Source organism: Odocoileus virginianus, chromosome 20, assembly GCF_023699985.2.
Source record: "Odocoileus virginianus isolate 20LAN1187 ecotype Illinois chromosome 20, Ovbor_1.2, whole genome shotgun sequence".
NCBI classification, from domain to species: Eukaryota; Metazoa; Chordata; class Mammalia; order Artiodactyla; family Cervidae; genus Odocoileus; species Odocoileus virginianus.
Genome location: NC_069693.1, coordinates 2,715,555 through 2,742,574, shown reverse-complemented (window position 1 = coordinate 2,742,574; position 27,020 = coordinate 2,715,555). Strand labels below are relative to the sequence as shown.

At 46.9% G+C, this 27,020-nt stretch overlaps 1 protein-coding gene and 1 pseudogene across 11 annotated transcripts; one reads left to right on the top strand and one right to left on the bottom strand.

Annotated features, from left to right (window-relative positions):
* The first annotated feature begins 3,618 nt into the window (after positions 1 to 3,618).
* On the top strand, positions 3,619 to 26,726 carry ZNF667 (zinc finger protein 667). 11 transcript variants are annotated; one of them, XM_070451672.1, is made up of 9 exons: positions 4,626 to 4,742; positions 7,781 to 7,898; positions 8,467 to 8,617; positions 12,976 to 13,136; positions 15,184 to 15,312; positions 16,261 to 16,352; positions 17,840 to 17,966; positions 19,289 to 19,381; positions 23,933 to 26,726. In XM_070451672.1, the coding sequence occupies exons 6-9, from the start codon at positions 16,320 to 16,322 to the stop codon at positions 25,504 to 25,506; spliced, it is 1,827 nt and encodes a 608-aa protein (XP_070307773.1). In that variant the 5' UTR covers positions 4,626 to 4,742; positions 7,781 to 7,898; positions 8,467 to 8,617; positions 12,976 to 13,136; positions 15,184 to 15,312; positions 16,261 to 16,319; the 3' UTR covers positions 25,507 to 26,726. The 11 variants fall into 11 exon arrangements, with proteins under 11 accessions (XP_070307774.1, XP_070307771.1, XP_070307775.1 ...); XM_070451671.1 differs by lacking the exon at positions 8,467 to 8,617; XM_070451673.1 differs by lacking the exons at positions 4,626 to 4,742; positions 7,781 to 7,898; positions 8,467 to 8,617 and adding an exon at positions 3,619 to 4,142.
* On the bottom strand, positions 10,108 to 16,003 carry LOC110138478 (rho-related GTP-binding protein RhoF pseudogene; annotated as a pseudogene).
* Positions 26,727 to 27,020: the final 294 nt, after the last annotated feature.

Here is a 27,020-nt window from a genome sequence, read left to right as displayed (position 1 = left end):
GCGGGAAGCTCAGAATCGCCCAGTTCAGTGACTGAACTGAACTGAACTGACAGTCTCCAGACAAGAAAAGTTTAACCTCTTGGTTACATCACCTACCATTTCCAGTTCAGTATTTGCGACAGACTGGCAGTAGTAACAGACACAGAAGAAGTTCAAATGATGTCTTGAGGCCATATTTATAAATCTGATCTGGACTTCAGTCAGTTCTGTTGCTCAGTCGTGTCTGACTCTTTGCGACCCCATGAATTGCAGCATGCCAGGCCTCCCTGTCCATCACCAGCTCCCGGAGTTTACCCAAACTCATGTCCATTGAGTCGGTAATGCCATCCAACCATCTCATCCTCTGTCATCCCCTTCTCTTCCCACTTTCAATCTTTCCCAGCATCAGGGTCTTTTCAAATGAGTCAGCTCTTCGCATAAGGTGGCCAAAGTATTGGAGTTTCAGCTTCAGCATCAGTCCTTCCAATGAACACCCAGGACTGAACTCCTTTAGGATGGACTGGTTGGATCTCCTTGCAGTCCAAGGGACTCTCAAGAGTCTTCTCCAACACCACAGTTCAAAAGCATCAATTCTTCAGCACTCAGCTTTCTTTGTAGTCCAACTCTCACATCCATACATGACTGCTGGAAAAATCACAGCCTTGATTAGACGGACCTTTATTGGAAAAGTAATGTCTCTGCTTTTTAACATGCTGTCTAGGTTGGTCATAACTTTCCTTCCAAGGAGGAAGCGTCTTTTAATTTCATGGCTCCAGTCACCATTTGCAGTGGTTTTGGAGCCCCCCAAAATAAAGTCTGCTACTCTTTCCACCGTTTCCCCATCTATTTGCCATGAAGTGATGGGACCAGATGTCATGATCTTAGTTTTCTGAATATTGAGCTTTAAGCCAAACTTTTCACTCTCCTCTTTCACTTTCATCAAGAAGCTCTTAGTTCTTCTTCACTTTCTGCAATAAGGGTGGTGTCATATCTGAGGTTATTGATATTTCTCCCAGCAATCTTGATTCCAGCTTGTGCTTCATCCAGTCCAGCATTTCTCAGGATGTACTCTGCATATAAGTTAAATAAGCAGAGTGACAATATACAGCCTTGACGTACTTCTTTTTCTATTTGGAACCAGTCTGTTGTTCCACGTCCAGTTCTAACTGTTGCTTCCTGACCTGCGTACAGGTTTCTCAAGAGGCAGGTCAGGTGGTCTGGTATTCCCACCTCTTTCAGAATTTTCCAGTTTATTGTGATCCACACAGTCAAAGCCTTTGGCATAGTCAACAAAGCAGAAATAGATGTTTTTCTGGAGCTCTCTTGCTTTTTCGATGATCCAGTGGATGTTGGCAATTTGATCTCTGGTTCCTCTGCCTTTTCTAAAACCAGCTTGAACATCTGCAAGTTCACAGTTCGTGTATTGCTGAAGCCTGCCTTGTAGAATCTTGAGCATTACTTTACTAGTGTGTGAGACGAGTGCAATTGTGCAGTAGATCTGGACCTACTGTTTTGTATTTGTCAGGAATCAAATACAAATGATTGTGTCAGGAATACAAATACAAATGGGGACTGGAAAATTCTGTTCACAGTGGCCCGGAGTGAAGCCTTTGATAAAATTTACCAAGAGAAGATGGCTGGGCTTCCTCAAGCCCTATTCCCATGGGAATGATGGCCTCATATCCCTGGATTAGATGTAAATGCTGAATATCCTGATGTTCTGGTGTTCGAGCATGCTCATAGAAAGCAAACTTTAATCCCACAGTTGAGTTACACACTTCATTGAAAATAACCGTGTTCCAAGAATACTATTTCATACTAGGTGGAAGTCATATAAAATTAAAGCTTCAGTGCCAGAAATGAAATTTTAATGTAATACATACACACACCCACTACACATGCATACACAAAAAAAGAAAACCATGTTCCTTATTAACTGTAAGCTACTGCTGCTTCAAAAAGTTACATGGTATTTCAAACACACAGAATAAGAGGGAAAAAACCCAGTATTTAAAAATTCATGTGAGTTCTGATTTGTTAAGAAATAAAAGTAAAAGGTTTCCAGGTGGTCTGGTGGGTAAGAATGGGCCTGGAAATGCAGGGAACGTGGGTGGGATCCTTGATGGGGGAAGATTCCACATGCCCTGGGGCAACAAAGCCTGTGCGCCACACACACCTACTGAGCCCACACTCGGGAGCTCGGTGAAGCACTTCTAAAGCACTAGTATGTGTACTTGGCGGGGGGGATCATGATGATCAGCTTGCGCACAGTTCTCTGATTGGCTGACGGTGACACAGCAGGGCCGTGTCACACGGGTCAATATTATCAGGCCTTAAGTTGCAGGAGCCCTGGGGCTATGTGCTCACCTTCATGAAGTATTAACAGCTTGTCCATTTGGTGGGAGAGAGGGGTTCACAGCCGCAGAACAACTCGGCAAATGTGCACCAACTACCATCTGCTACTTCAGAGGCGGGCTGCAGCAGAGGCCGCGGGGGAAGGCCTGGCCCTCCACCATGGGGTTCTGCTTGGTTACACTTCCAGAAAGCGCACACACTATCTGTGGGTTCTCCCTGACACACAGACAAACTCACAAGCACAAAACCCAGGATGTACGGAGTCAGTGTTTTAACCTCTGCGGGCCAATGTCTGTGGCCGCTGCTCAGCTCTGCACTGGCCAAAGGCAGCCACACATGACAGGCGGGGGTGCACAGGCACACACATTCAAAATTAGTTTCCAAAAATAGAGGTGAAACGTGAATGTGAAGTCACTCAGGCGTGTCCAACTCTTTGCGACCCCCATGGGCTGTATAGCCTACCAGGTTCCTCCGTCCATGGGCTTTTCCAGGCCAAGAATACTGGAGTGGGTTGCCTTGCCCTCCTCCAGGGGATCTTCCCGACCCAGGGATCCAACCACAGTACCCTGCATTGGCAGGCGGATTCCTCACCACTGAGCCACCAGGGAAGCAGTTCAGTTCAGTCACTCAGTCGTGTCCGACTCTTTGCAACCCCATGAATCACAGCACGGCAGGCCTCCCTGTCCGTCACCAACTCCCGGAGTTCACCCAAACTCATGCCCATCGAGTCGGTGATGCCATCCAACCATCTCATCCTCTGTCATCTCCTTCTCCTCCTACCCCCAATCCCTCCCAGCATCAGGGTCTTTTCAAGTGAGTCAACTCTTTGCATGAGGTGGCCAAAGTATTGGAGTTTCAGCTTCAGCATCAGTCCTTCCAATGAACACCCAGGACTGAACTCCTTTAGGATGGACTGGTTGGATCTCCTTGCAGTCCAAGGGACTCTCAAGAGTCTTCTCCAACACCATAGTGCAAAAGCATCAATTCTTTGGCACTCAGCTTTCTTTGTAGTCCAACTCTCACATCCATACATGACCACTGGAAAAACCATAGCCTTGACTAAACGGACCTTTGTTGGTAAAGTTATGTCTCTGTTTTTTAATATGCTGTCTAGATTGGTCATAACTTTTCTTCCAAGGAGGAAGTCTGCAGTGATTTTGGAGCCCCCCAAAATAAAGTCAGCCACTGTTTCCCCACGGAAACATGGGGAAACATGAAGTGTTTCCCATGAAGTGATGGAACCAGATGCCATGATATTAGTTTTCTGAATGTTGAGCTTTAAGCCAACTTTTTCACTCTCCTCAGTACACAACCACAAATGGTGGGTTACGTACACACAATGCAGAATCGCAAGCCGGCACGCACATGCCCAGATTGCGGACGAGCTCACACCTCCCATCGTCTCAGTCTCGCGGTCACCTCACGCGCCGCCACCAGAGGGCGCCCGCGTCCCCACCGGACCCACACGCAGCCGCGTCATCACAAGGCGTGGAAACAGGCCGCAGTGGCTCCAGGGAGGTGTAGTCCGAGTCTCCAAAGGCGCCGCGAATAGGACTCTGGGGCAGTTCGTTCAGCCAAGTCGCAAACGAGATTCCATCCTTGTCCTGGAGGACCATCCCCTCGCCCCTCACCTGGGTCCACTCGACTCTGGGCCAGACAGATCGGAGCCACCGTGAGCCGGGATCCCTCGACCTCACGTCACGACCCGGGTTTGCCCGTCGAGAGCCGCGCCACGTCCCGGAGGCTTCTGGGAGGAGCAGCCTGAGCTCGCAGTGCGCAGGCGCCAGCGCGCGCGTTCCAGGCCGCGGGTGAGCCCGGTTCCCCGTCCCTTTAAGCCCTGGAAGAAGAGGGACGGGTGTTGGGACGGAACGCCCCCGGACGGGAGCGTGTAGGTATGGATGCCCAGGAGGGCAGCGACCTGGGGAGACTGGGTCTGGCTGAAGGGCCCAGGGAAGGGCCTCAGCACCTGAATCCGTCTACAGGATCTCCTAAGGACCGCTACAGGTGGGGCCCCCGGGAGCGCAAAGCGCACCTGGCACCTGCGCGCTTTGGTGCAGGGGGCGGGGCCACGCCCTCTAGAGCGGCTCGGATCGCGCGAGCGTGCTCGCCGCGGCTGGCGTGTGAGGGGGCGGGGCCTCAGGCCCGAGCCGGTGGGAGCTGTGAGAGAGCGCCTGCGCGCCGCGTGGCTTTGTTTAGGGGCGGGGCCTCGCGCTCTTGGGGCCGCCCTGGGGGCGGGGCTGCGGCCCGTCGACGTGTCCAGAGCGTGACGGGGCGGGGCCTGGCAGCGGGGGCCCGGGGGTCTCGCCGGGGAGTGCGCTTGCGTGGGGAGCGACCCGGGAGCGGGGCCTGCGCGAGGTGCCAGCGCAGCTGCTGTTGGTAGTCGCCGGGACGCGACCCGGGAGGATGGGGTCAGTGTGGATATGTGGCTGAGCTTGTCTGGGCGCTCGCGACCGCTCGGGGGGCCGTGTCTGGTCGTGTGGTGACGGAGTGTGAGATGAAGAACTGTATGTGAAGCGTGAGGTGGCTTCGCCGTGCTGTGAGGGGAGGAGGGCGTATGGTGGCGTTTCTGCGGGTCTGACGGAGCCGGCCGTGTGGGGATGGGGACGTGCCTCGGGCCCGCGTTCGTGTTTCCCCGCGAGGTCTGTGGTGGTCGTGTGAGGAAGAAGCGACTGCGCCTGTGGGAGGGCGGGCGTGTGAGTGTGGCTGTGAGGATTCGTGCCGCTGGAGCGCGCGCGCGCGCGTGTGTGTGTGTGTGGAGCGCGTTCGTGTGTGTGTGTGTGTGTGTGTGTGTGTGTGTGTGTGTGGCGCTGTCTGGCGTGGCTGTGTGGTTTGACCCGGTGGCTGTCCGACGTCAGCGGCTCTGCGGTTGTGCATGGGTGCCGCTGTCACGGCGCCGTCGTGCCGTGTCTCTCCCTGCAGCCGCGGGAGGAGGGTCCCCGTGGGGAGGACGCTGCGCCGCTTCACAGGACTGCGGGCTTCTGGGTAAAATCGGGTGATGACAGCACCCGCGTCAGCGCTGGGACGGTTACCTGGGGTAACGTCGTGAAATCAAAATTCCCAGGACGGAGCGTGGCTGTCACAGCGCGGTGTGGGCTCCGGGTGTTCGCTGTCGTGCCGGTGGCCGTGCGTCCTTGTCCCCGCCCTGAGGTGGGAGCACAGTGGGGAATGCTGGCAGAATCTCCGTCTCTGAACTTGAGGTTGGGCGGTCATCCTGGAAGCTGAGGAGCTGAACTCTTCGGGCCCAGTTGCTCCTTTTTGCCTGTTATTGCATTAGTGCATGTGGAGGGAGGGCAGAGTCAGCCGTGGTTTCCCAGGTGGCACAGGGGTAAAGAACCTGCCTGCCAATGCTGTCGACACAGGTTCTATCCCTGGGTCGGGAAGATCCCCTGAGGGAGGAAGTGTCAACCCACTCCAGTATTCTTGCCTGGAAAATCCCATGGACAGAGGAGCCTGGTGGGCTGCAGTCCATAGAGTTCGAGAAGAGTTGGACAAGACTGAGCATGCACACACACGCATACGCATATGCACGCAGTCTTCCCTGGTCTCTGGGACCCGTGACTGCATGTGATTGTGTGTTTGCGCACACACATGCACACACACACACAGTCTTCCCTGGTCTCTGGGACTTGTGACTGCATATGGTTATGTGTTTGCACACACACACACACACACACACACACACGCATGCAGTCTTCCCTGGTCTCTGGGACCCGTGACTGCATATGGTTATGTGTTTGCACACACACACACACACACACACATGCATGCAGTCTTCCCTGGTCTCTGGGACCTGTGACTGCATGTGATTGTGTGTTTGCACACACACATGCACACACACACACACACGCAGTCTTCCCTGGTCTCTGGGACCTGTGACTGCATATGGTTGTGTGTTTGCACACACACCCCCCCCACACACCCACACACACATGCATACGCATGCAGTCTTCCCTGGCCTCTGGGACCTGTGACTGCATATGGTTATGTGTTTGCACACACACACACACACACACACACACACATGCATGCAGTCTTCCCTGGTCTCTGGGACCTGTGACTGCATGTGATTGTATGTTTGCTTCCTACCAGTGTAGCTTGGGTGACTCTGGGACTTCTGGTTTCATCACTCAGTTGTTGTGTGATTTGGGGAGAGGTCACTTATAGTGCCACTACAAAATGGAGATAATAGTACTGATCTTATGCTTGTGGTGAATGTTAAGTACTGGGTTGGCCAAAAAGTTTGTTTGGGTTTTTCTGTAAAATGTTATAGAAAAACTGGAATGAACCTTTTGATCAACCCAATCGAAAAGTACCTGACACAAGTAAACAATATGTAAGTGATAATTGCTTTATTATTAGTGTAATAACTGCAGAGATTTCACAGAGAATAAAATCCACACAAGAAGAAAAGCAAAAAGCGGAGCCCCAGGGAAAGGGTTTCCAGTCAAGAGGTAGAATAACCTTAAAGTCTAGGTCAAACTTACATTCAGAAGTTTTTGGTCAGGGTCCTGGGAGGGTGGGAGCAGAGGGTCTTCCTGGATGGAGCTGTCCCAAGGGAGCGTGTGGGGTTGCCATCCCAGATGGGAAGTGGCAGGGACTGGGGAGAAGTATCCCTAGTAACACAGAGATCTGGAGATGTCTGTTAGTCTCTCCAGGGCTTCTCAGCTTTGGCACTTTGGATAGTTAAGGTCAGATAGTTTTTCATTGGAGTGGGGTACAGGGGAGGGCTATCCTGTATATTGTAGTATATTTAGCATTATCTCTGCCTTCTATTCACTAGAAGCCAGTAGCACACCCCGCTTCCCCAATTTTGACAAGCAGACATGTCTCTGGACACAGCCTGGTGTCCTGTGGATGATACAGTCCTCCTAGTTAAGAACTACTAGTGTACAGGACCACGATGAGGGCACACCATGAATATTCTCAGGGCGTGAGGGTGGGCCAGAGTCAGGGGTGCTCAATGAGAGAGGGTATAAAGGGATATTGTTCCGGAGATGAGAAAGAAAAAAACAGTATCTGTGGCCTGCCGCCAGGATAGGCTCTGAGAGGCAGTCCCTCACTCAGCATTCAGATACCTGCCATGGGCCAGGCTGACAAGACAGACTTGGTTTCTACTCATCTGGTGCTTGCATGTAGTAGAGAGATGAAGTTAAATTTATAACAGGTGTCAATAAGTATCTTTAAAAGTAAAGCAGAGTGAAGGGATTATACAGTGACAGTGGATGCACTTTCAGTATTAACACCAAGGCTTCCTGTGGACATCTCAGTTAACTCCAAAGCCAGGAGTGACTCCTTGGGATTCTTTTTAAAAAGATTATTGATTTATTGACTTCTTTTTGGCTGCATGGGGCCTTCGTGGCTGCTCTTGGGCTTTCTCTGGTTGTGGGGGGCAGGGGCTACTCTAGTTGCGTTCGGGGCCTCTCATTTTGGTGGCTTCTCGTTGCAGAGCATCCCAGGCTCTAGAGCGCGGGCTCAGCAGCTGTGGCACATGTGGGCTTGGTTGCCTCGAGGCCTGTGGGATCTTCCCAGACCAGGGATTGCTCCCGTGTCTCGTGCATTGGCAGGTGGGTTCTAACCACTGGACCACCAGAGAAGTCCCTCCTTGGAATTCCTTGATCGGGGAATATAAGAGTTTGAGCTTATCAAAGACTTTGTCCTCCGCAGTGCTCATCAGGTCTGGGCTTCAACAGGGAGATCTCCAGCCTGGGGCTCCGAGACTGGGGCAGTAGTTCTAAACTGTGGCTTTGCATAGAGCAGAAATCTTAGAAGATAGGAGTAAGACATGCTTGGACTCAGGTCCCAGAGATTGACTTGATTATTCTGGCATCGGGCTCCGCCATCAGTTTTTAATTTAAAAAACTCTGGAGAGATTACTGTGCACAAACAGGGCTGAGAGCCTGGGGGCTCCTCTGGGGCTTCTCAGCGACAGAGAAACGGATTTGGTGGTGGGGAGGGGAGAGGAGATCGCAGTGCTCTCAGCATCTGCTGAAGGTAGCCCTGGCCGCTGTGCTTCCTGCAGTAGGGGCCTTCCCAGCCCCGCCCCATTTTACGTGGGGAGGTCAGATCTGCTCCCACGCCCAGCGGGGAAAGGGGCAGGGCTGACATGTGCAAAGCCTGTGTTTTCCGTTACAGCTGCGCTTGCGTCTTTGGAGAAAGTGCCTTCCTGTATCCCTGGCATCTGGGGCTTTCAGGCTCAGGGTGAGAGTGAGCTTAAAATACTAGACAGGTGGTGCAGCAGGAAGAAGCTGGCTGAACAGAGGCGGCGAGTCTGTGTGCCTTTCAGGTATGTCAGGACCCGTCCCCAGCTCAACACCCAGCACAGCCCCCCGGATCACGGGTGTGCTGTGCCCAGAAGGGAGGCCTGGCCACTGTCCAGTAACTTAAAAAAAAAAAAATTATTTCTTATTTTTGGCCGTGCTCGGTTTTTGTTGCTTTGCGCAGGCTGTCTTGAGTTGCGGTGAGCAGCGGGCTTCTCATTGCCGTGGCTTCTTTTGTTGCGAAGCTCAGGCTCTGAGTGTGCGGGCTTCAGTAGTTGCAGAATGTGGGCCCAGTAGTTGTGGCTCGTGGGCTCATTAATTGTGGTGCACAGGCTTAGCTGCTCCGTGTCATGTGGAGTCTTCCTGTACCAGGGATCGAACCTGTGTCCCCTGCACTGATGGGCAGGTTCTTATCCCCTGTGCCATCAGGGAAGTCCCACTATCCAGTAGCTTTTGTGTGTGTGTGTGTGTGTGTGTGTGTGTGTGTGTGTTTCAGCAAAACTTTACAAAAATAGTGGCCTGATTTGGCACACACACTGTATTTTATGGACCTCTGCCCTAGACTATGATTTTTCCACGAGGTCTTGGACTGAATGCTCTGTTGATTCCCCAGGCCATGGCTGGGCCTTGGGGAACCTAGGTGGGGTAGAGCGGACTTCAGAATTCTCTTTCTTAGGCCCATTGGAGACCGAAGCACTGGGCCAGGGAGAGGGCTGATGTGGGAGATAACCGGGGTGGGCAGGAACCACCTGCTGCCCATGAGCTCATCTTAGGTAATGCTGATTCCCGGGCTGACTCAGGAGCCACCAGCTCCCAATCTATGGGACATCAGAGTCACCCGGGGCACTTGTTTAAAAACTCGGGTGCCCCTGACCCCAGACCTTCCAGGATATTCAGTTAATCTGTGCTGGGGGTTCATTGAATCTGTTCTCCCGAGCAGCCAGGATGGCCTGGGTTCCACCTCAGTGGAAGTGGGGCTTGTGAGGGACAGATGGGTGCGTGATGACGGTTTAATGAGCCAGTGCTGTCTTTCTGCAGGTGGGGCAACAGTCTATAGAGAGACCCGACTTGCCTAAGGTCACTTGGAGCTGATGTCACTTTTCATCTTGGGTTTCTGGCAGGTGGTGGGGGGGGAGGGTCGCAGGTGAGGTGTCTCTGAGCAGGAGTCAGATAGATGGTTCAGGGAATGCTTTTTGAGAGAAGTTCTTCTCTGCCCGCTGTGCGTCCAGCTCTGGAAAGATGGTGGCCGGGCTGAGGGCTGAGACTGAAGTCCTCTGCATGAGGAGGTGGGAGAGGGCTGCTTCAGCCCCCATGCTCCGGGTTGGGGCCCATGTCCCCTGATGGGCCCCCGCCCCACCGTGCTGCCCGAGTTCCTGGGGGGATAAAGCTGGAAGCTGGAGGATGCAGCCGAGCCTTCTCAGGAGCTCGGGGAGGGGTGACCTGGGAGAGCAGGCCTGGGAGCTGTGGAAGGCTGCCAAGTCCATGTTGGTCCATGTACCGGACATCATTTTGTGTTTCAGACGTAGGCCTTGACGACCTGTTGTGCATGGGGGGACACAGCTGGGGGCTGGTTGTGATGAGGGCACTCCTGAGTCCTGGGGACAAATGCCAGCTTTGGGGTACAGAGGGACAGAATCCACCCTCCCCACCACCATCACGCCAGTTGGAGGGGAGCTTGTGGTCAGCACCCCAGCTGGGAAAGGAGAGATTTCCAGAATGTGCCAAGAGCCTGACCCCAGGCCCCAGACACGAGGTCCAGGAGACACCCGACTCCAGGCACCCTTTGAGACCTGGGGAGGGGACCGGATTCGGGGGACAGTCTGTGTGTGAGGACCTGGGCCCTGTCCGTCCTGTCATGGGGGCCGTGTGCCTGCTGGGAGGTGTCAGAGCAGCAGGGGCAGCCGCTTTGCTCTGCCGCTGTGCCTTCTGCAGAGCGCTCAGGGCAGCCTCGGCGGCCTCTCAGATGTCCTCCTTGTTCTCCCAGAACGGCAGAACATTCCAGGCAGGGGGCACACTAGCCCTGCGTGCAGGTGCCGGGCTCCAGCTGGGCCTCCTGAAGCTTGTGCAGCTGCTCTGACTCCTTCCCCAGCTCTGTCTTGCTGCCAGTGAGCACCATGGGAACCCCATGCAGAGATGTGTGGCCTCAGGGAAGCCCTCAGTGAGAATGCTGCCATAGCTGGTGAGGTTCGTGACATCCTGGCGGGTGGGCCCGAGGCGGGTGTTCTGGTGGGACAGGGCCCGCAGCCGTCGTAGTCTTCCTGCCTAGCAGTGTCATGGGGGTTCCCGGTCACCTCCTTGCCGCCCATAGTCATGCTGGCCGTGTCCTTGTTGAATGGACGGGGCATAGCGCTCAGGGAAGCAGCAACATCTCCCACGGCCCCCGTTGCCCACACCCACGCCCTTCGGCTCCTTCCTGCCTGGGCCTGGGGTGGCAGTCAGGGCTGAGGCTCCAGCCCCGCGGTATCGAGCCAGGAGCCGGCAACACTGGCAGCGGTGCGGGTGGAGCTTTCCAGGAATTTTTGAAGCTTGTACTCATGCAGGTTCTAGCCATCCTCATCTTAGGAGCAAGACTTTACCGTTGTGCTAAAATTGCACAGCCCTTTCCTGCCCTGTGGTCGGGGATTCAGAATACGGCCTGGTTTAGAGCCCTGCCCTGAGGTATAGTGGGATCCAGCCTCCTTATTTTGTGGTGGTGTTTTGAAGAGGTGATTGTGCGTTTGCCAAAGCATAGGCAGGGAAAAGGGAGTTTTGAAACCTAGTGACCCAATTCCATTCTTCAGGGACAGTCATTGCTACCAACTTCTTTATTCCGTTTCCAGAACTTGTCTGTGCCTTTTCACTCAAGTATTCATATCCTGTTTTTTTTCCTAAGCATTTTCCTCTACACCTATTTTCCATCATTACACCATGTCTTGGAAATCGTTTCACACACGACAGGCACAGCAGATTTCTTAACCTCAGTAGAGCTGACATCGTGGGCCTGATTGTTCGTTCTATGCTTTGGGCATTGTCCTGTACCTGTAGGATGTTTAGCAGCGTCTCTTGTCTCTGCCCATTAGAGGCCTAGAGCACCTTGCCCCTCAAGCTGGGACAACTACAGATGTTCCAGACATTGCATCTCCTGGGAGCAAAATTACCCTCAGTAAAGACCCACTGGGATAGTGCTGCCTTATTCCTTTTAAGGCTACCTGGTGCCCCGTATGTGCATGTAGCATTCACTCACTCCTTTTGTTACTGATAGGCAGTTGTTTCCAGGCTCTTGACAGGTAGGTAATCATAATGGGGAGAACCTTTGTATTCTGTTACAAGTTAATCACTAAAGGGCCATCGCCTGTAAGCTTAAATTATACATAGTGGCCCATCTCTGGGAACTCTGTTTGCCAGGTAATGAGCATGGAGGTAAAATATCTTTAGATCTCCGGAATCCTCCTGACCAGGGCCACCTGTGAATGACTGCAGGAAGGAAGAAATTAACACATTGCTTTCAGAGGTTGATTGGAACCAGGAAATGTTTGCCTTTACTCCCTTCCCTTTTAGCATAAAAGAAGCCTGAATTCTAACTTAGGCAAGGTGGTTCTTCAGGACGTGAGTCCGCCACCTCCTCAGTCTCCTGGCCTTCCAGATTAAGTCGCTGTTCCTTGTTCTAGCAGCTCGTCTCTCGGTTTATTGGTCTGTCATACACTGAGCACTGTGAGCTTGGACTTAGTAAGGTAATGACAATTTAAAAACTAACACTTGTTTAGCACTGGCACTCCCCTGAGTTTATTGAGTGTTTTCTTTCTTTTAATTTCCACAGCAGCCCTGTGGAGTTGTCCTGGTCATTTTCCTCATTTGGCTGTTGAGGAAGCTGAGGCCCAGAGAGGACAGGGAGGGTGTCTGAGTCATACAGGAAGTGGGTGGCGAAGTCGGAAGCTAAACCCAGACCGCCTGGCTCCAGGTGGATGCCCTTCACTGAAGGACTGTCCTGCCTCCTCCTGCAAACCTTGTCATTTTACACACACGCAGGGATGTCGTACCGGAAATACCTGGGTCAAATAGTATGTGTGCCCTCAGTCTTAGGCAGTATTGCCAAGTCGCCAGTCTCTCTCTAACCAGCACTGTGTGAGAATTCTTACTGCAGCCCTCTTGGTGGGTGTCAGGCGTCCTTGGTGATGCTTGGTGTATACCAAATTGAAAAGGAAAAGGAAGGTGAGAAATAACTGTGTGCCTGTTGTTGAGGGTAACTCAGGTAAACTTCTACCAGCTAAGGGCGCAGAAGGTTTGTGTTTACCCCATTGTACAGATGAGCAGACAGGCTTTGTGTAGCTCTCCCACAGCCAGTTCGGCAGAGGCAAACTTTGAATCCAGAATTATCTGATGACAAACTGCTATTCTTTCCTCCCAGCCGTGCTGAGTTCCTTGGGGGAAGTTACTTCGTGGACAAGAATCACGCACCTTTAATTCAGGGTTGACGAGCACAAGCAGCTATGAGAAACCACGGGATGGATGCCGTGCCGCTTCCTGAAGCAGTCCACTTGACTTGAGGAGTCAGAAAGGAAGAATCCGGTAAGTGATTTTAAACAGTTTTTATATTAACACAGATTTATCATGACATGGAATGCAGAAGTCATATGGTTGTTGCAGAAAACAAGCAGAAGACTTCAGGAGTTTTATGTGGTGGGGCAGCTGCTTTGGGGTGTTCTCAGGCTGCTGAGCTAGACATTAGCTCTCCTCTGCTGTGCAGGGACGTTAGTCAGAAGAACTTAGAGGCCACATGGCAGTGAAGTGCTGAGCTGGGCTCACACAAGCCCATAGCGCACACATCTCCTCAGCCTCAGGTTGAGTGGCATCAGTTTGATATCTTATAGTGCACTCTGATGGTGGTATTTGCACCATGGAAATTGGCAGACATTGCAGACTACCCAGCATCCATTTTAAATACAGCAGTGTGTACATGACCTTCCTACAGCAACCATAAGTTCGTTCTCTAAGTCTGTGAGTCTCTTTCTATTTTGTAAGTGACTTCTTTCGTATCCTGTCTTTTTAGATTCCACATATAAGGGATGTCAAACAGTACTTCTCCTTCTCTGTCTGACTTCACTCAGTAAAACACTCTAGGTCCATCTGTGTTGCTGCAGATGGCATTGTCTCATTTTTCTTCATGGCTGAGTATATAGATTGTATATATGTCCACATCTTTACCCGTTCCTCTGTCAGTGCACATTTAGGTTGCTCACACGTCTTGGGTACTGTAAGCAGTGCTGCAATGAACATTGGGTGCATATGTGTTCTTTCAGGTCATGTTTTTCTCCAGATCCATGCCCAGGCCTGGGGTTGCAAGGTCATCTAATAGCTCTCTTTTTAGTTTTTTAAGGAATCTCCATACTGTTCTCCATAGTGGCTGTACCAATTTCCATTCCCACCCATAATGTAGGAGGGTTCTCTTCTCTCCACTTTAACATTTATTGTTTTAGGATTTTTGATGATGGCCATTCTGACTGGAGTGAGGTGATACCTCACTGTAGTTTTGATTTGCATTTCTCTAAATGTTGAACTTCTTTCCATGTGCCAGTTGGCCATCTGTGTGTCATCTTTGGAGAAGACCTACTTAGGTCTTCTGCCCACTTTTTGAGTGGGTTGTTTGTTTCGATGCTGTTAAGTGTCATAAACTGTTTATAAGTTTTGGAAACTAATCCCTTACCAGTCACATCGGTGCAGATATTCTCTCCCAGTCTGTGGGTTGTCTTTTTGTTTTGTTCATTGTTTCTGTTCATGTTTGTTCATTTTGTTTCTGTTCATTGCTTTTGAGTTTGAGTAGGTCCCATCCCGTTTGTTTTTGTTTGTTTTTATTTCCATTATTTTGCAAGATGGATTGAAAAAGATATTGCAGATTATATGAGAGAGTGTTCTGCTTATGTTTTCTTGCAGGAGGTTTATAGTATTCGCTCTCACGTTTAGATCTTTAATCCATTTTGAGCTTATTTTTGTGTATAGAGTTAAAGAATGACCTTGTTTCTTTTTTTTTTTTTTTACATGTGACTGTCTAGTTTTCTCAGCACCATTTGTTGAAGAGACTGTCTTTCCAACTTTGTATAGTCTTAATAATACCTTTTAAAACTCAATACGGTATATCTGACATACTACCTTTTCAACTTGTAATCAATATAAACAATTACCCGTGAGATTTTTTACATTTTTTTTCATACTAGGTCTTTAAAATCAGGTATGTATTTTATGGTTAGAGTTCACCTCAATCCAGACACTTAATTTTTATTGGAGATATTTGATCTATATTTAAATTTTGTAATATTTATTATTAGAGGGAGATCCTGGGTGGCCTAGTAGTTAGGATTCTGGGCTTTCACTGCTGTGGCCTGGGTTCCATCCCTGGTTGGGGAGCTGAAATATTCCACCAGCTACATGGCATGGCCAAAAAACAAACAAACCCAAATTGTGCCAGACATACTTAAAAGTTTTATAGTAACTGAACTAAGAATCAGTTTTTAGTCTTACACTAGTCATACATTTTAATTCAATGATTCTAGTATTCATCATTTTTATGGTTTTAATAATAAATGAATTGAAATAAAATGAAACAGTTTCTTATTTCCAGAACTCGGTGTCCACTGGTATTCATGTTGGACAGCACACGTTTAGAGTGACGGGGCGACAGAGGGCCTCCCTCAGAGGCGATTCTGGACATTTCACCTCTTCCTCTCTCACCCTGGTGCACACCACTGAGGTATCTCTTTGAGATTTCTGCACATCTGTCTAATGAGCCCCTTCTGCAGCTCTTGCTTCCTGCTTCCTACCCCACCAACACACATCCATAGTATTCGCCACATAGCCACCAAGAAAAATTTTTGTTAAATGTTGAGTCAGTCACATCATTCCTCTGCTCAGCTACCACGCCTCCCCACACCTAATCACCCTTAGATCAGTTCCAAACTGCTTATCACTCGCTTCATGACCCAGCCCCTGCTGCCCGCAGTCACCTCAGGCCCACCATTTCCCTGCTCCCTCACGCTGCTCCCGCTCACCTGCACTCTCTCCCCTCCCCGCGCCCGGCGTGGGCCTGAGCGGGGCTCTTGGACCTGCTGTACCCCTACCCAGAATGCCTTTCTCCCCGCGCCCGGCGTGGGCCTGAGCGGGGCTCTTGGACCTGCTGTACCCCTACCCAGAATGCCTTTCTCCCCGCGCCCAGGTGACTCACAGGTGCACTGCAGTCACGCTGCGGCTCTGGCGCCGCTTCTGAGAGGCCTCCCCCCACCCCCGCCCCTCCTTCCCTGCTCAGGTCCTGGTTCCTTCACAGCAGGGGTCTCAGTTCACGCTGGGCTCTGTGTGGTCCTGTCCTCCCTGCTGGAATGTAAGACACCTGGGAGCACCTGCTCTGACTGCTCCCCCGCCAGCCCCTGGGACAGCTCCTGGCACATGGCGGGTGCTCCACAGCTCCTTGTCACCTGGAAGAGCAGGCGTCTGCCCCTTTCACTGTCTCCTGACCTGGCGCCTCCTGTGATCTCGGGAGTAGACGGTGTTGGCTGCAGCTCCTCCCTGAAGTTGAGAACGGGCAGGAATGTTTCAGACGATGCTCTTGACTTCCCTGGTGCATGTGTGTGACCAAGGTGTGGGCCCGGAAGCTGTGGGTACTCCCAGTGGCCCCAGCAGTCTCACGGCTTCTTTTCTCCCCCAGGCCCACCTTCTCAGTGCTCTGCCCTCCTCCAGCTGTGAGCCCACAAGAGGGAGGAGAGGATGCCTGCAGCTCCGGGGAAGTCCAAGTCCAAGGTAAGTAGTGACTGCTCTTCCTTCAGGAAAGTTCTTCTGCCTTGTAGGAAACCATTTCTTTCCTTCCTGCCCCATGGAGACACAGCTAAGACCTGGTTCCTGGTTTCCTTCCATCACGTCAGGGGGTGGGAGCGTGAGCAGGGCCCCCCTCTCCTTTTTTCTCAGTGTGCGCCTGACCCTTCACCTATTCATTCAGCATCTCCAGGGGCTCTGCCTGTCTTCCCTCCCCAGAGAGAAGACCAGAGACACCGTGATTTCTCAAGGTGGACATGAGTGCCCAGGTGGGACCTGCTGGGGCAGAGGGCTGGATGTTGTCCTCCGGAGTTGATCTCTCATGTTGCTTTGTTTCTACTTGTACAGCCCATATTTATGAGGAGGAAATTTCTCTAACTTTGAGAGACTTCTGACCCTGTAGGTGTTCAGATAAAGTTAGTTGGAGCCAGGCCAGTGAGGCAGCCTCCTATGATAGGCATGTTTCAAGATTTTAGCGATCAAGCGATTTTCTACAGTAAGCCTCCTGAATGCAGTTTCTCATAATAGACACTTCTGCTCTTCAAGTTGTGTGTATTTGTTCCCTATTGCCACAAACGTGACCATTCAAGATAGCATACATTTATTTTCACAAGTTTGTGGGTTGGGGTTCAGACCCAGCTGGGGTTAGCTGGGTCCTCTGTTTTGGGTCTCACAAGACTGAAATCAAGGTGTCTGCCAGCTGTGGTCCCATCTGATGCTCAGGGTCCTCTTTAAACTCAGTGGTTACTGGTAAGATTTCATTCCTTCTCCTCTACTTCCCATGTGGCTCCCTTCATCCCATCTTCAAACCAGCATCAAGAGGTCCAATACCACTCATACCAATACCTATACCACTCCCCAACTTCCCTTTCCCACCAGCTGGAGAAAATCCTTTGCTCTTGGGGGCTCCTGTGATGACACTGAGCCGACCTAGATAATCCAGGCTACTTCCTCCAATTTCAAGGTCAACTGATTAGTAACCTTGATAACATCTGCAAAAATTTTGCCATGTATAATGCACTCATATGTGGTTAGGCACATGAATCAGAAGCAAGACTGCCCAGACTGAACCCCAGTTTCTCCGTTTACAAGCTGTTAGACCTCCAGTAAGTTACCTCACCTCGCTGGGCCTCAGTTCCCGCATCTGTGACATTGCTGTGGTCCTCTGGCAGTGCCCTGGTCACTGCCCAACATGAGCTAGGGGTGCAGGGTACCTAGCAGAATGCCTTGTCTTTGTCAGTGCTGTGTAAGTCCAAGTTGATATGCTTTTTATGGAACAAAACCTTTAATACCAGCTATATCATATTGTACTGTGTTTTACTTATTACAACTGCCCCTTTTGATCTCAGAACCTCAAGTGTTTCCTTAGTAGAACCCTGGTACCGTGTGTCTTCCCTGTTTGGAAGTTCACTGTCTTCTCCCGCTGTGTGGAAGCACAAGCCCACAGTGAAAGGATGTCTGTGTTTCCATTTCAGGCGCCAGTGACATTTGGGGATTTGGCCATCTACTTCTCCCAGGAGGAGTGGGAACGGCTGAGCCCCATTCAGAAGGATCTGTATGAAGATGTCATGTTGGAAAACTACCAGAACCTGGTTTCTCTCGGTAAGGCTCTCCTGCGCCCATGATGCACAACTGTACTGTTGAGGGATGTGAATCAGTTAGTTGGAGAAACAGAAGCCACTCCAGTTTGGCTTTTTTTTTTTTTTAAATAACTTTATTGAGGTATAATTCACATATTATACAATTCACCCATGGAAGTATACAGTTCAGTTGGATTTTCAAGTGTATTTACAGACTTGAGCACCCATCACCGTAGTCAATTTTAGAACATCTTTATTACTGCCCCCCACAAAGAAAGCCTGTGACTATCATCAATCACTTTTTTATTTACCTGTGCCAACTAATGCCCCCAGATTAGGCAAACACTAAACCATTATCTACTTTCTGTCTATGAATCTCTCTATTCTTGGTGTTCAATAAAAATGAAATCAAATATGTTGTCCTTTGTGTCTGACTTCTTTCATTTAAAGTAATATTTTTGAAGTTCATTTGCATTGTAGCATGTATCAGTACCTCATTTCCTCTTCTTGGCCAAATAATATTCTACCTTTTGTTTTTTCCATTCACCAGTTGATAGGCATTTAGGCTGTTTCCACTGTATGGCTGTTATGAATCTGCTGCTATGAATGTTCATGTACAAATTTTTGTGTGGATGCATATTTTCATCTCGGGTATATGTCTAGGAGTGGTAGGTACTGGTCATATATCAATAGTAACTATATAAAATAAAACCTTTGAGGACTTGGGTTGTTTTTGAGAAAAATAAAGAATTGACTTTTAACAGGTACTATTAAAAGGTGAATATTGGACACTGAGGTAATAGAGATGGTAACTGCAGGACACATCCTCCATCCTAGGACTGGGGGGACAGACGGAAGAGTTTGGAGTTTTTAGGACTTTGGGGATGGGACTCAGACTTCAGAACGAGAGGGGAGCACTGCCTGTTTTGTTTATCCTCCTGAGGGGGCAACATGGGGCTCGTTCTGGGAGTTGCAGGAGAAAAAAGCAAAGCAGAAATGGAAGCCACCAGTACTGCTACTGGTGGATGCTGACAGGGAGCAGTTGTGGGAGTGTGGGTTACAGCAGACCAGAGGACCGCAGGCTGGGATGTGGAAAGACTGAATGAATGACCAGCCTCAGGAGTTTCTGCTCCAACTCTTCCCCAAAGTAGTGGGTTTTGTAGAGTTAGAAGTGAATAGCTCTGCTCTCTATGACTGACCTTTCATCCTTTTTCTCCACCTACCCTTCACATCCTCTGTGCTGCTTTTGCATGAATAAACCCCATTTCTCTTGAGACAAAGCCTGATTCTAATAGCTGTGGTGCCCACATCATGCTCAGTTTTAATGTTTTTCCTGTGTTATAGGACTTTGCTTTCGGAGACCAAACGTGATCACCTTATTGGAGAAAGGGAAAGCGCCCTGGATGGTGGATCCGGTGAAAAGACGCCGGGGCTTGGGTAAGTGCCTTTCATCATAAAAGGGCAACATCTTTAAGATAATAGTTGAGAGCTACTTTCTCCACCTCAAAGACCCCAAAGTTGTTCAGAAAACTCAAGTCTCTTCAGTATGTGTCCCCAGAGGGAGAATAATTAATATTCAACAAGCCTCTCACTATGTATCTGATACTCTTAAAAAAAAAAATTATTTACTTGGCTGCATCTGGTCTTAGTTGCGTCATGCTGGATTGCCTTACAGACTCCCTAGTTATGACACCTGGGCTCCGGAGCTCGCAGGCTTAGTTGCTCCCTGGCATGTGGAGTCTTAGTTCCCTGACTGTGGGTTGAACCTGCATATCCTGCATAACAAGGTGAATTCATAACCACTGGACCACCAGGGAAGTCGTTGATACTCTTTTTTAAGTACAGTTTCCTCCAAACAGCTCGGTAAGGTAGGTCCTCTGATCATCCCTATTTTATAGATGAGGAAACTGAGGGCCAAAGACGTTCAGTGACTTGCCCAAGGTCATCTAGCTGGGAAGTAGCAGCGAAGCTGTGGTTTGAACCCGAGCGTCTGGTCTCAGAAGCTCAGGTTTTAATGGCCTCATCCCCATCCTGCTTTGGTTTTCATATTTCCCTTCAGAGAAAGCGTTGTGTATTCTGACTTCTCTAGTGATTGTATTTATAATGATCTTACTTGCAGTGTTGTCTTCATTCGTTACAAAAAAAAATTAAAAATCCTTCCCGTAAATGTTTATTTTGACTGCTTTTCAAGAACTCATTTCCTTCTCTCGTATTAATAGATTCCTCTTTGATTGGTCAAGTTACGGGCTTTTTAATTTTGTTGTGTTTTTAGTTCATTTTTACAGTTATGAGTTTAATTTTTTAATTGTAAAAAACACATAACATTAAATTTACCATCTTAACCATTTTAATTTAGTTTTTATTTATTTATTTTTTGGTTGTGCTGCTTGGCTTGTGGGATCTTAGTTGCCTGACCAGGAATTGAACCTGTGCCCTCAGGAGTAAGAGCACAGAGTCCTAACCACTGGATTGCCAGGGAATTCCCATCTTAACCATTTTTAAATGTACAGTTAAGCATATTTGCATTGTTGAACACGAGGTATCTGCTGCTGCTGCTGCTAAGTCCCTTCAGTCGTGTCTGACTCTGTGTGACCCCATAGACGGCAGCCCACCAGACTCCCCCGTCCCTGGGATTCTCCAGGCAAGAACACTGGAGTGGGTTGCCATTTCCTTCTCCAATGCATGAAAGTGAAAAGCGAAAGCAAAGCCTCTCGGTCGTGTCTGACTTGCAGCGACCCCAGGGACTGCAGCCTACCAGGCTTCTCTGTCCATGGGATTTTCCAGGCAAGAGTACTGGAGTGGGTTGCCATTGCCTTCTCCCAAGAGGTATCTAGAACTTTTTAAATATTGCAATACTGAAACTCCATATCCACTAAATATTAATTCTTTCCATCTCTCTTGTCAGCCCTTGGTATGATTTTGACTACTATGGATACTTCATATGAACGGAATCATGCAGTATTTGATCTTCTGTGACTAGCTTTTTTCCACTTAGCATAATGTCATCAAGGTTCATCCATGTTGTAGTACATGACAGGATTTTCTTTTTTAAGGTTACATAATATTCCATTGTATATATATACCACATTTTCTTTATCCATTCATCTGTTAGTGGACTTATGGGTTGCTTCCATCTCTTAGCTACTGTGATTCATGCTGCAGTGAATATGGATGTACAGATAAATCTCTTCAAGATCTTGATTCAGTTCCTTTGGATATGTACCCAGTGTCAGGATTATTGAATCATATGGTAGTTTTTTTTTATTTTCTGAGGAACCACCATACCATTTTCCACAGTGGCTACACCATTTTTCATGTCCACCACCAGTAGCACACAAGGGTTTCAGATTCTACTCATGCTTACCAGCACTTGTTTTCTGTTGTTGGTTTTTTTTAATATATATATTGGCTGTTTTTATGTTGTGAGGTGATTTTGTGGATTTAATTTAAATTTCTCTAATGATTAAGATGTTGAGCATCTTTTAATGTGTTTATTAGCCATTTGTCTGTCTTCCTTGGAGAAATATCTATTCAAGTCCTTTGCCCATTTTTTAATAAAGTCATCTGTCTTTTAATTGTAGAAGTTTTTTATATATTCTTCACGTTAATCCTTTATCATATATGCGATCTGCAATATCCATAGGTTGTCTTTTTCCTGTTGTTTTCTTTGGAACACAAAAGTTAAGTTTGATGTACTCTCATTCTCTTCTTTCATTTTGTTGCCTGTGCTTTTGGTGCCATATCAAAGAAATTCAGTGCCAAATCCAATGTCCTGAAGCTTTTCCCCCTATGTTTTCTTCCTAGCAGTGTAATAACTTTTGGTCTTACATTTTAGGTCTTTAGTCTATTTTTGAGTTAGTTTTTGTATATAGTGTAATTAAGGGGTCCATGTTCATTCTTTTGCAAGTAGGTACCCAGTTTTCCCAACATCATTTGTGGAAGAAACTGTTCTTTCCCCTTTGTGACAGTCTTGGCACCCTTGTTGAAAATCATTTGACCAGATATGTATGAGTTTATTTCTGGGCTGTCTATTCTCTTCCATTGGTCTGTGTATGTACCTTTATGCCACTGCCACATCATCTTAATTATCAGGAAGTCTGAAGCATCCTTTTTCATTTCTCTCTTTCAAGAGTGTTTTGGTTATTGAGGGTCCCTTGCGATTCCATATGAACTTTAAGACTTTTTTCTACTTCTGCAAAAAATGTTACTAGGATTTTGATAGGGATTGCATTGAATCTGTAGATAACTTTGAGTGGTATGGACAGTTTTTAAGTCTTTCAATCTCACAAGCACAGGATGTCTTTCCATTTATTTATATCTTTGATTTCTTTTAGCAATGTTTGTAGTTTTCAGTGTACAAGTCTTTCATCTCTTAGGTTAAACTTACTCCTAAATATTTTATCCTTTTTGATGTTATAGTAAATGGGATTGTTTTCTCAATTTCCTTTATGGAGTGGTCATTGGTAGTATATAGAAACAAAACTGATTTTTGAGTGTTGATTTTATATCCTGCCACTTCACTGGATTAATTCACTTATTAATTCAAATTAATTAATAAATGTTCAAACTGTTTTTGGTGTGAAATTAAGGTAGTTCCTTCTGTTCCTAGCTCATTGAGTGGTTTTTTATCATGAAAGAGTGATGAATTTTGTCAGAAGCTTTTTTTTGCATCAGTTGAGATAATCATGTGGTTTTTGTCCTTTAATTTGGTGATTGTGATATATTACATTTATTTTCCTATGTTGAACTATCCTTGCATTTCCGGTATAAATCTGACTCACTCATGTGTATGATCCTTTTAATGTACTGTTTAATTTGGCTTACTAGTATTTTGTTTAGGATTTTTGCATAAGTATTTGACGGGGATATTGGTCTGTACTTTGCTTTTATTATGGTGTGTCTTGTTTTGGTGTTAAGGTAATGATGACCTCATACAATGAGGTAGTAAGTACTCCCTCTGCGTTTGTCCTCTGAAAGAGATCATGGAGAATTGGAATAATGTCTTCCTTAAGTGTTTCATAGATTTCACTAGCCCAAACACACATGGGCCTGGTACTTTCTGTTTTGGAAGGTTATTAATTACTGATTCAGTGTTTTAAATAGATAAGTACCTATTCAGATCATCTTTTTCTTATGTTTTGAGTTTTGGCAAATTGTGTCTGCCTATAGTTTACCTTCTGCCTTTCCTGGACCTTTCCTATAGTAAAAACTACATTTATCTATTGAACAGTTTATGGAGTTTAATATGGTATGGTATATGTTGTTGTTGTTCAGTTGCTAAGTCTTGTCCAGTTCTATGACCCATAGACTGCAGCATGCCAGGCTTCCCTGTCCTTCACCATTTTCTGGAGTTTGCTCAGGCTCATGTCCATTTAGTCAGTGATGCCATCCAACTATATTATCCTCTGTCACCCCCTTCTCCTCCTGCCCTCAATCTTTCCCAGCATCAGGGTCTTTTCCAATGAGTCAGCTGTTCGCATCAGATAGCCAAAGTACCAGAGCTTCAGCTTCAGCATTTTCTTTAGGATTGACTGGTTTGATCTCCTTGTGGTCCAAGGGACTCTCAAGAGTCTTCTCCAGCACCACAGTTCAAAAACACCAATTCTTCAGCATTCAGCCTTCTTCATGGTCCAACTCTCACATCCATATATGAGTACTGGAAAAACCATAGCTTTGACTATATGAACCTTTGTCAGCAAAGTGATGTCTCTGCTTTTTAATACACTGTTTAGGTTTGTCATAGCTTTTCTTCCAAAGTATATGGTATATACTTATTAAATAATAAAACTATTCATTTCAAATTGCAGTTCTGTGAATTTCTGCTATTAAGTATTTCTATAAAGGCCTTACTATGTTAAAACCATAATAAAACACTCAAAGAGTTATTACTCTGATTATCATCATTGTTATTACTTTGATCAATAATTATTGCAAACAGCTTAATTTTTTAGCACAGGAAAACAAACTGAATTTCTTGATGTCTTTCAGACTTAGGGTCTAAAGGTGAGACCAAGAAGTTACCTCCAAATCAGTGCAACAAATCTGGGCAAAGCATCTATCAGAAACCCGTTTCCATGCCACAAAAAGTTCCCACAGGAAAGAAAGGCTGCAGGAAAAATTCAGTCCTAATAAAACCCAAGAAAGTACACTCAGAGAAGAAATCTTTAAAATGTAATGACTGTGGGAAGTTCTTTAGTCAAAGCTTATCTCTTAAATTTCATCAGAATTCTCATGCTGGGGAGAAGCCTTATGAATGCAGTAGTTGTAGAAAAGCTTTCAGACAGATCTCATCCCTCGTTCTTCACCAGAAAATTCACAATGGAAGGAAAAGCTTTGAATGTGATAAATGCGGGGAAAGCTTCATTCAGAGGACATCCCTGCTCCTACATGGGAAAATTCATGGTGAAAAGGAAGTCTTTGACTGTGGAAAGGCCTTGAATCAGTGCTCATCTCTCAGTATACATCAGAAAATCCACTTTATTGAAAATGTCTACCAGTGCAGAAAATGTAAGAAAGACTTCATTTGCATGTCATCTTTTTTACTTCATAAGAAAATTCACAGTGGAAAGAAAATACACAAATGCAATAAATGTCGGAGAGCCTTCAGTAAGAAATCAGTCCTTGTTATACATAAAAGAATTCATACTGGAGAGAAAACTTGTGAAAAGGCCTTAAGTCACAGTCTACAGCAGAGAAGTCACCATTTAGAGAATCCTTATAAATGCAGAAAATGTGGGAAATCCTTTAATAGAATTTCATCCATTATGCTTCATCAGAGAATTCACAATTCAAAGAAACCCTACAAATGCAATAAATGTGAGAAGATCTTCAGGCGGCTTTCAACCCTTATTCTACATCTAAGAATTCATAATAAAGAGAAACTATACCAGTGTAATAAATGTGAGAAGGTCTGCAATCGGCATTCATCCCTTATCCAACACCAGAAAGTCCATACAAAGAAAAAGAAACTGTTTGAATGTAAAGAGTGTGGGAAGATGTTTTCTGGAACTGCCAACCTTAAAATACATCAGAACATTCATTCTGAAGAGAAGCCCTTCAAATGCAATAAGTGTAGTAAAGTTTTTGGCCGCCAGTCATTTCTTATTGAACACCAGAGAATTCATACTGGAGAAAAACCCTATCAGTGTGAGGAGTGTGGGAAAGCCTTTAGTCACCGCATCTCTCTTACGAGACATAAGAGAATTCATAGTGAAGACAGGCCCTATGAATGTGATCAGTGTGGGAAGGCCTTCAGTCAGAGTGCACACCTTGCCCAACATGAAAGAATTCACACTGGAGAGAAACCATACACATGTAAGACATGTGGGAAGGCCTTTAGCCAGCGGACATCCCTCATCCTCCATGAAAGAAGTCACACTGGAGAGAAACCCTATGAATGTAATGAATGCGGGAAGGCATTTAGCAGCGGCTCCGATCTTATTCGGCATCAGAGAAGTCATTCCTCGGAGAAACCCTATGAATGTAGTAAATGTGGAAAGGCATACAGTCGGAGCTCATCCTTGATTCGACATCAGAATACACATTCTGAGGAAAAGGCTTAAGATCGTTTTAAATATGTAAAAGCAGAGAGGGAGGCCAGCAAAGTAGCGAGACAGAGGTATGGGAAAACGCATGTCTGTAACACAAACTGTAAAAATGGGGCAGTTTGATGATGTGTCCCACTTTGAAAGCCAAAGAACAAAAGTAACTGATGATTTGACCAGAGGATTTGAAATCAAATGAAGCAGTGACTTTATCATACATCTTAGTTTCAAAATAGCAAGCTCAGATGATTGGGTCAGTCATTTTTAATGAAGAGCATTCTTGATTTGATAAAAATAACTGATACTTTATTTTCATTGTAACTTTAAAGCTATTTCATTGGTTATGTACAACAAAGTAAATTGTAAATCATTTTTCTGGATGGAGCTGTGAGCCTGACTTAAGGTCACGTGAAGAAAGAGTTTGAGTTTGTCCCTTAGAAGTATCACAGAAGGGATTTTCTCACAAACTAGGGTGCCATTTTCAGCTAACAGTAACTTGTTGGTAAGAATAAAGAAGACTGAGTAAAGAGATAATAGCACTCATAATTGTGTGGAGCAATAGAATCATTACCATACTGTCTCTATCAATATGAAGATATATGATCTTCATGGTGTGAAAAATCTAACAAGCCTGGGACAAGCTAATGGGGAAAAAACAGGATGTACTGAAGAGTGAGGAACTTCAGAATGGGGAGAACTTATTATTTTGTTTGTATATGAATTTATATTTATACGAATAAACATTGGTATTTTTATGTAAGAACACTGGTGTGCAACAAGTGATTGGTGAAGAATGGGATGTCGTGGACTGAATTCATGTTAAAAACCTAACCCCCAATGTGACTGTATTTGAGTTGAGGCCTTTTGGGATACAGTAAGGGTTAGATGAGGTCTTGAGGATGTGGTCCTCATAATAGGAATGGTGTTTTAAAAGAAGAGATGCCAGAGACCTCTGCCGTGCGAGGACACAAGGAGACAAACTAGCCCTCACCAGTTTCCAGCCTGTGTCGTCCTGACCTCAGACTTGCAGCCTCCAAAACAGTGAGAAATGAATTTACGTCACTCAGTTTATGGTGTTTTGTTATGGCAAACTAAACCTGATACATGAGAAAAACCCTGCATTTCTGTGCCGGGCTCTTTTCTTGTCAGCTGATCACCATGTATATACTAGTGTTCAGTCCCCTCTTTCCAGTTTGTGCAAAATATGTGAGAAATAAAATCAGAGTTCTTTTTTGGAACTGGGTTATATACAGTTGGACTCTTATGTGTGTTTTCCTATTGCAAAAGCTATTTTTGAAAATACCCATATCTTGTTAAGACAACTGTGTGGATTGTTTGACCACATGGTTGGGTCACTCTAACTTTGACCACAGCTGAAAAATAACAACTGGATTTATGAAGGGACCATGCATGCAGTATAATAGAACAATTAATTTTCCATTTAAACTTATCATATCAGTCTGCAAAATCAGCATAAAAATCAGCACTCCAAGCAAACGAATGAGCAGACGACACAGAAGGCCCGTGGGGGC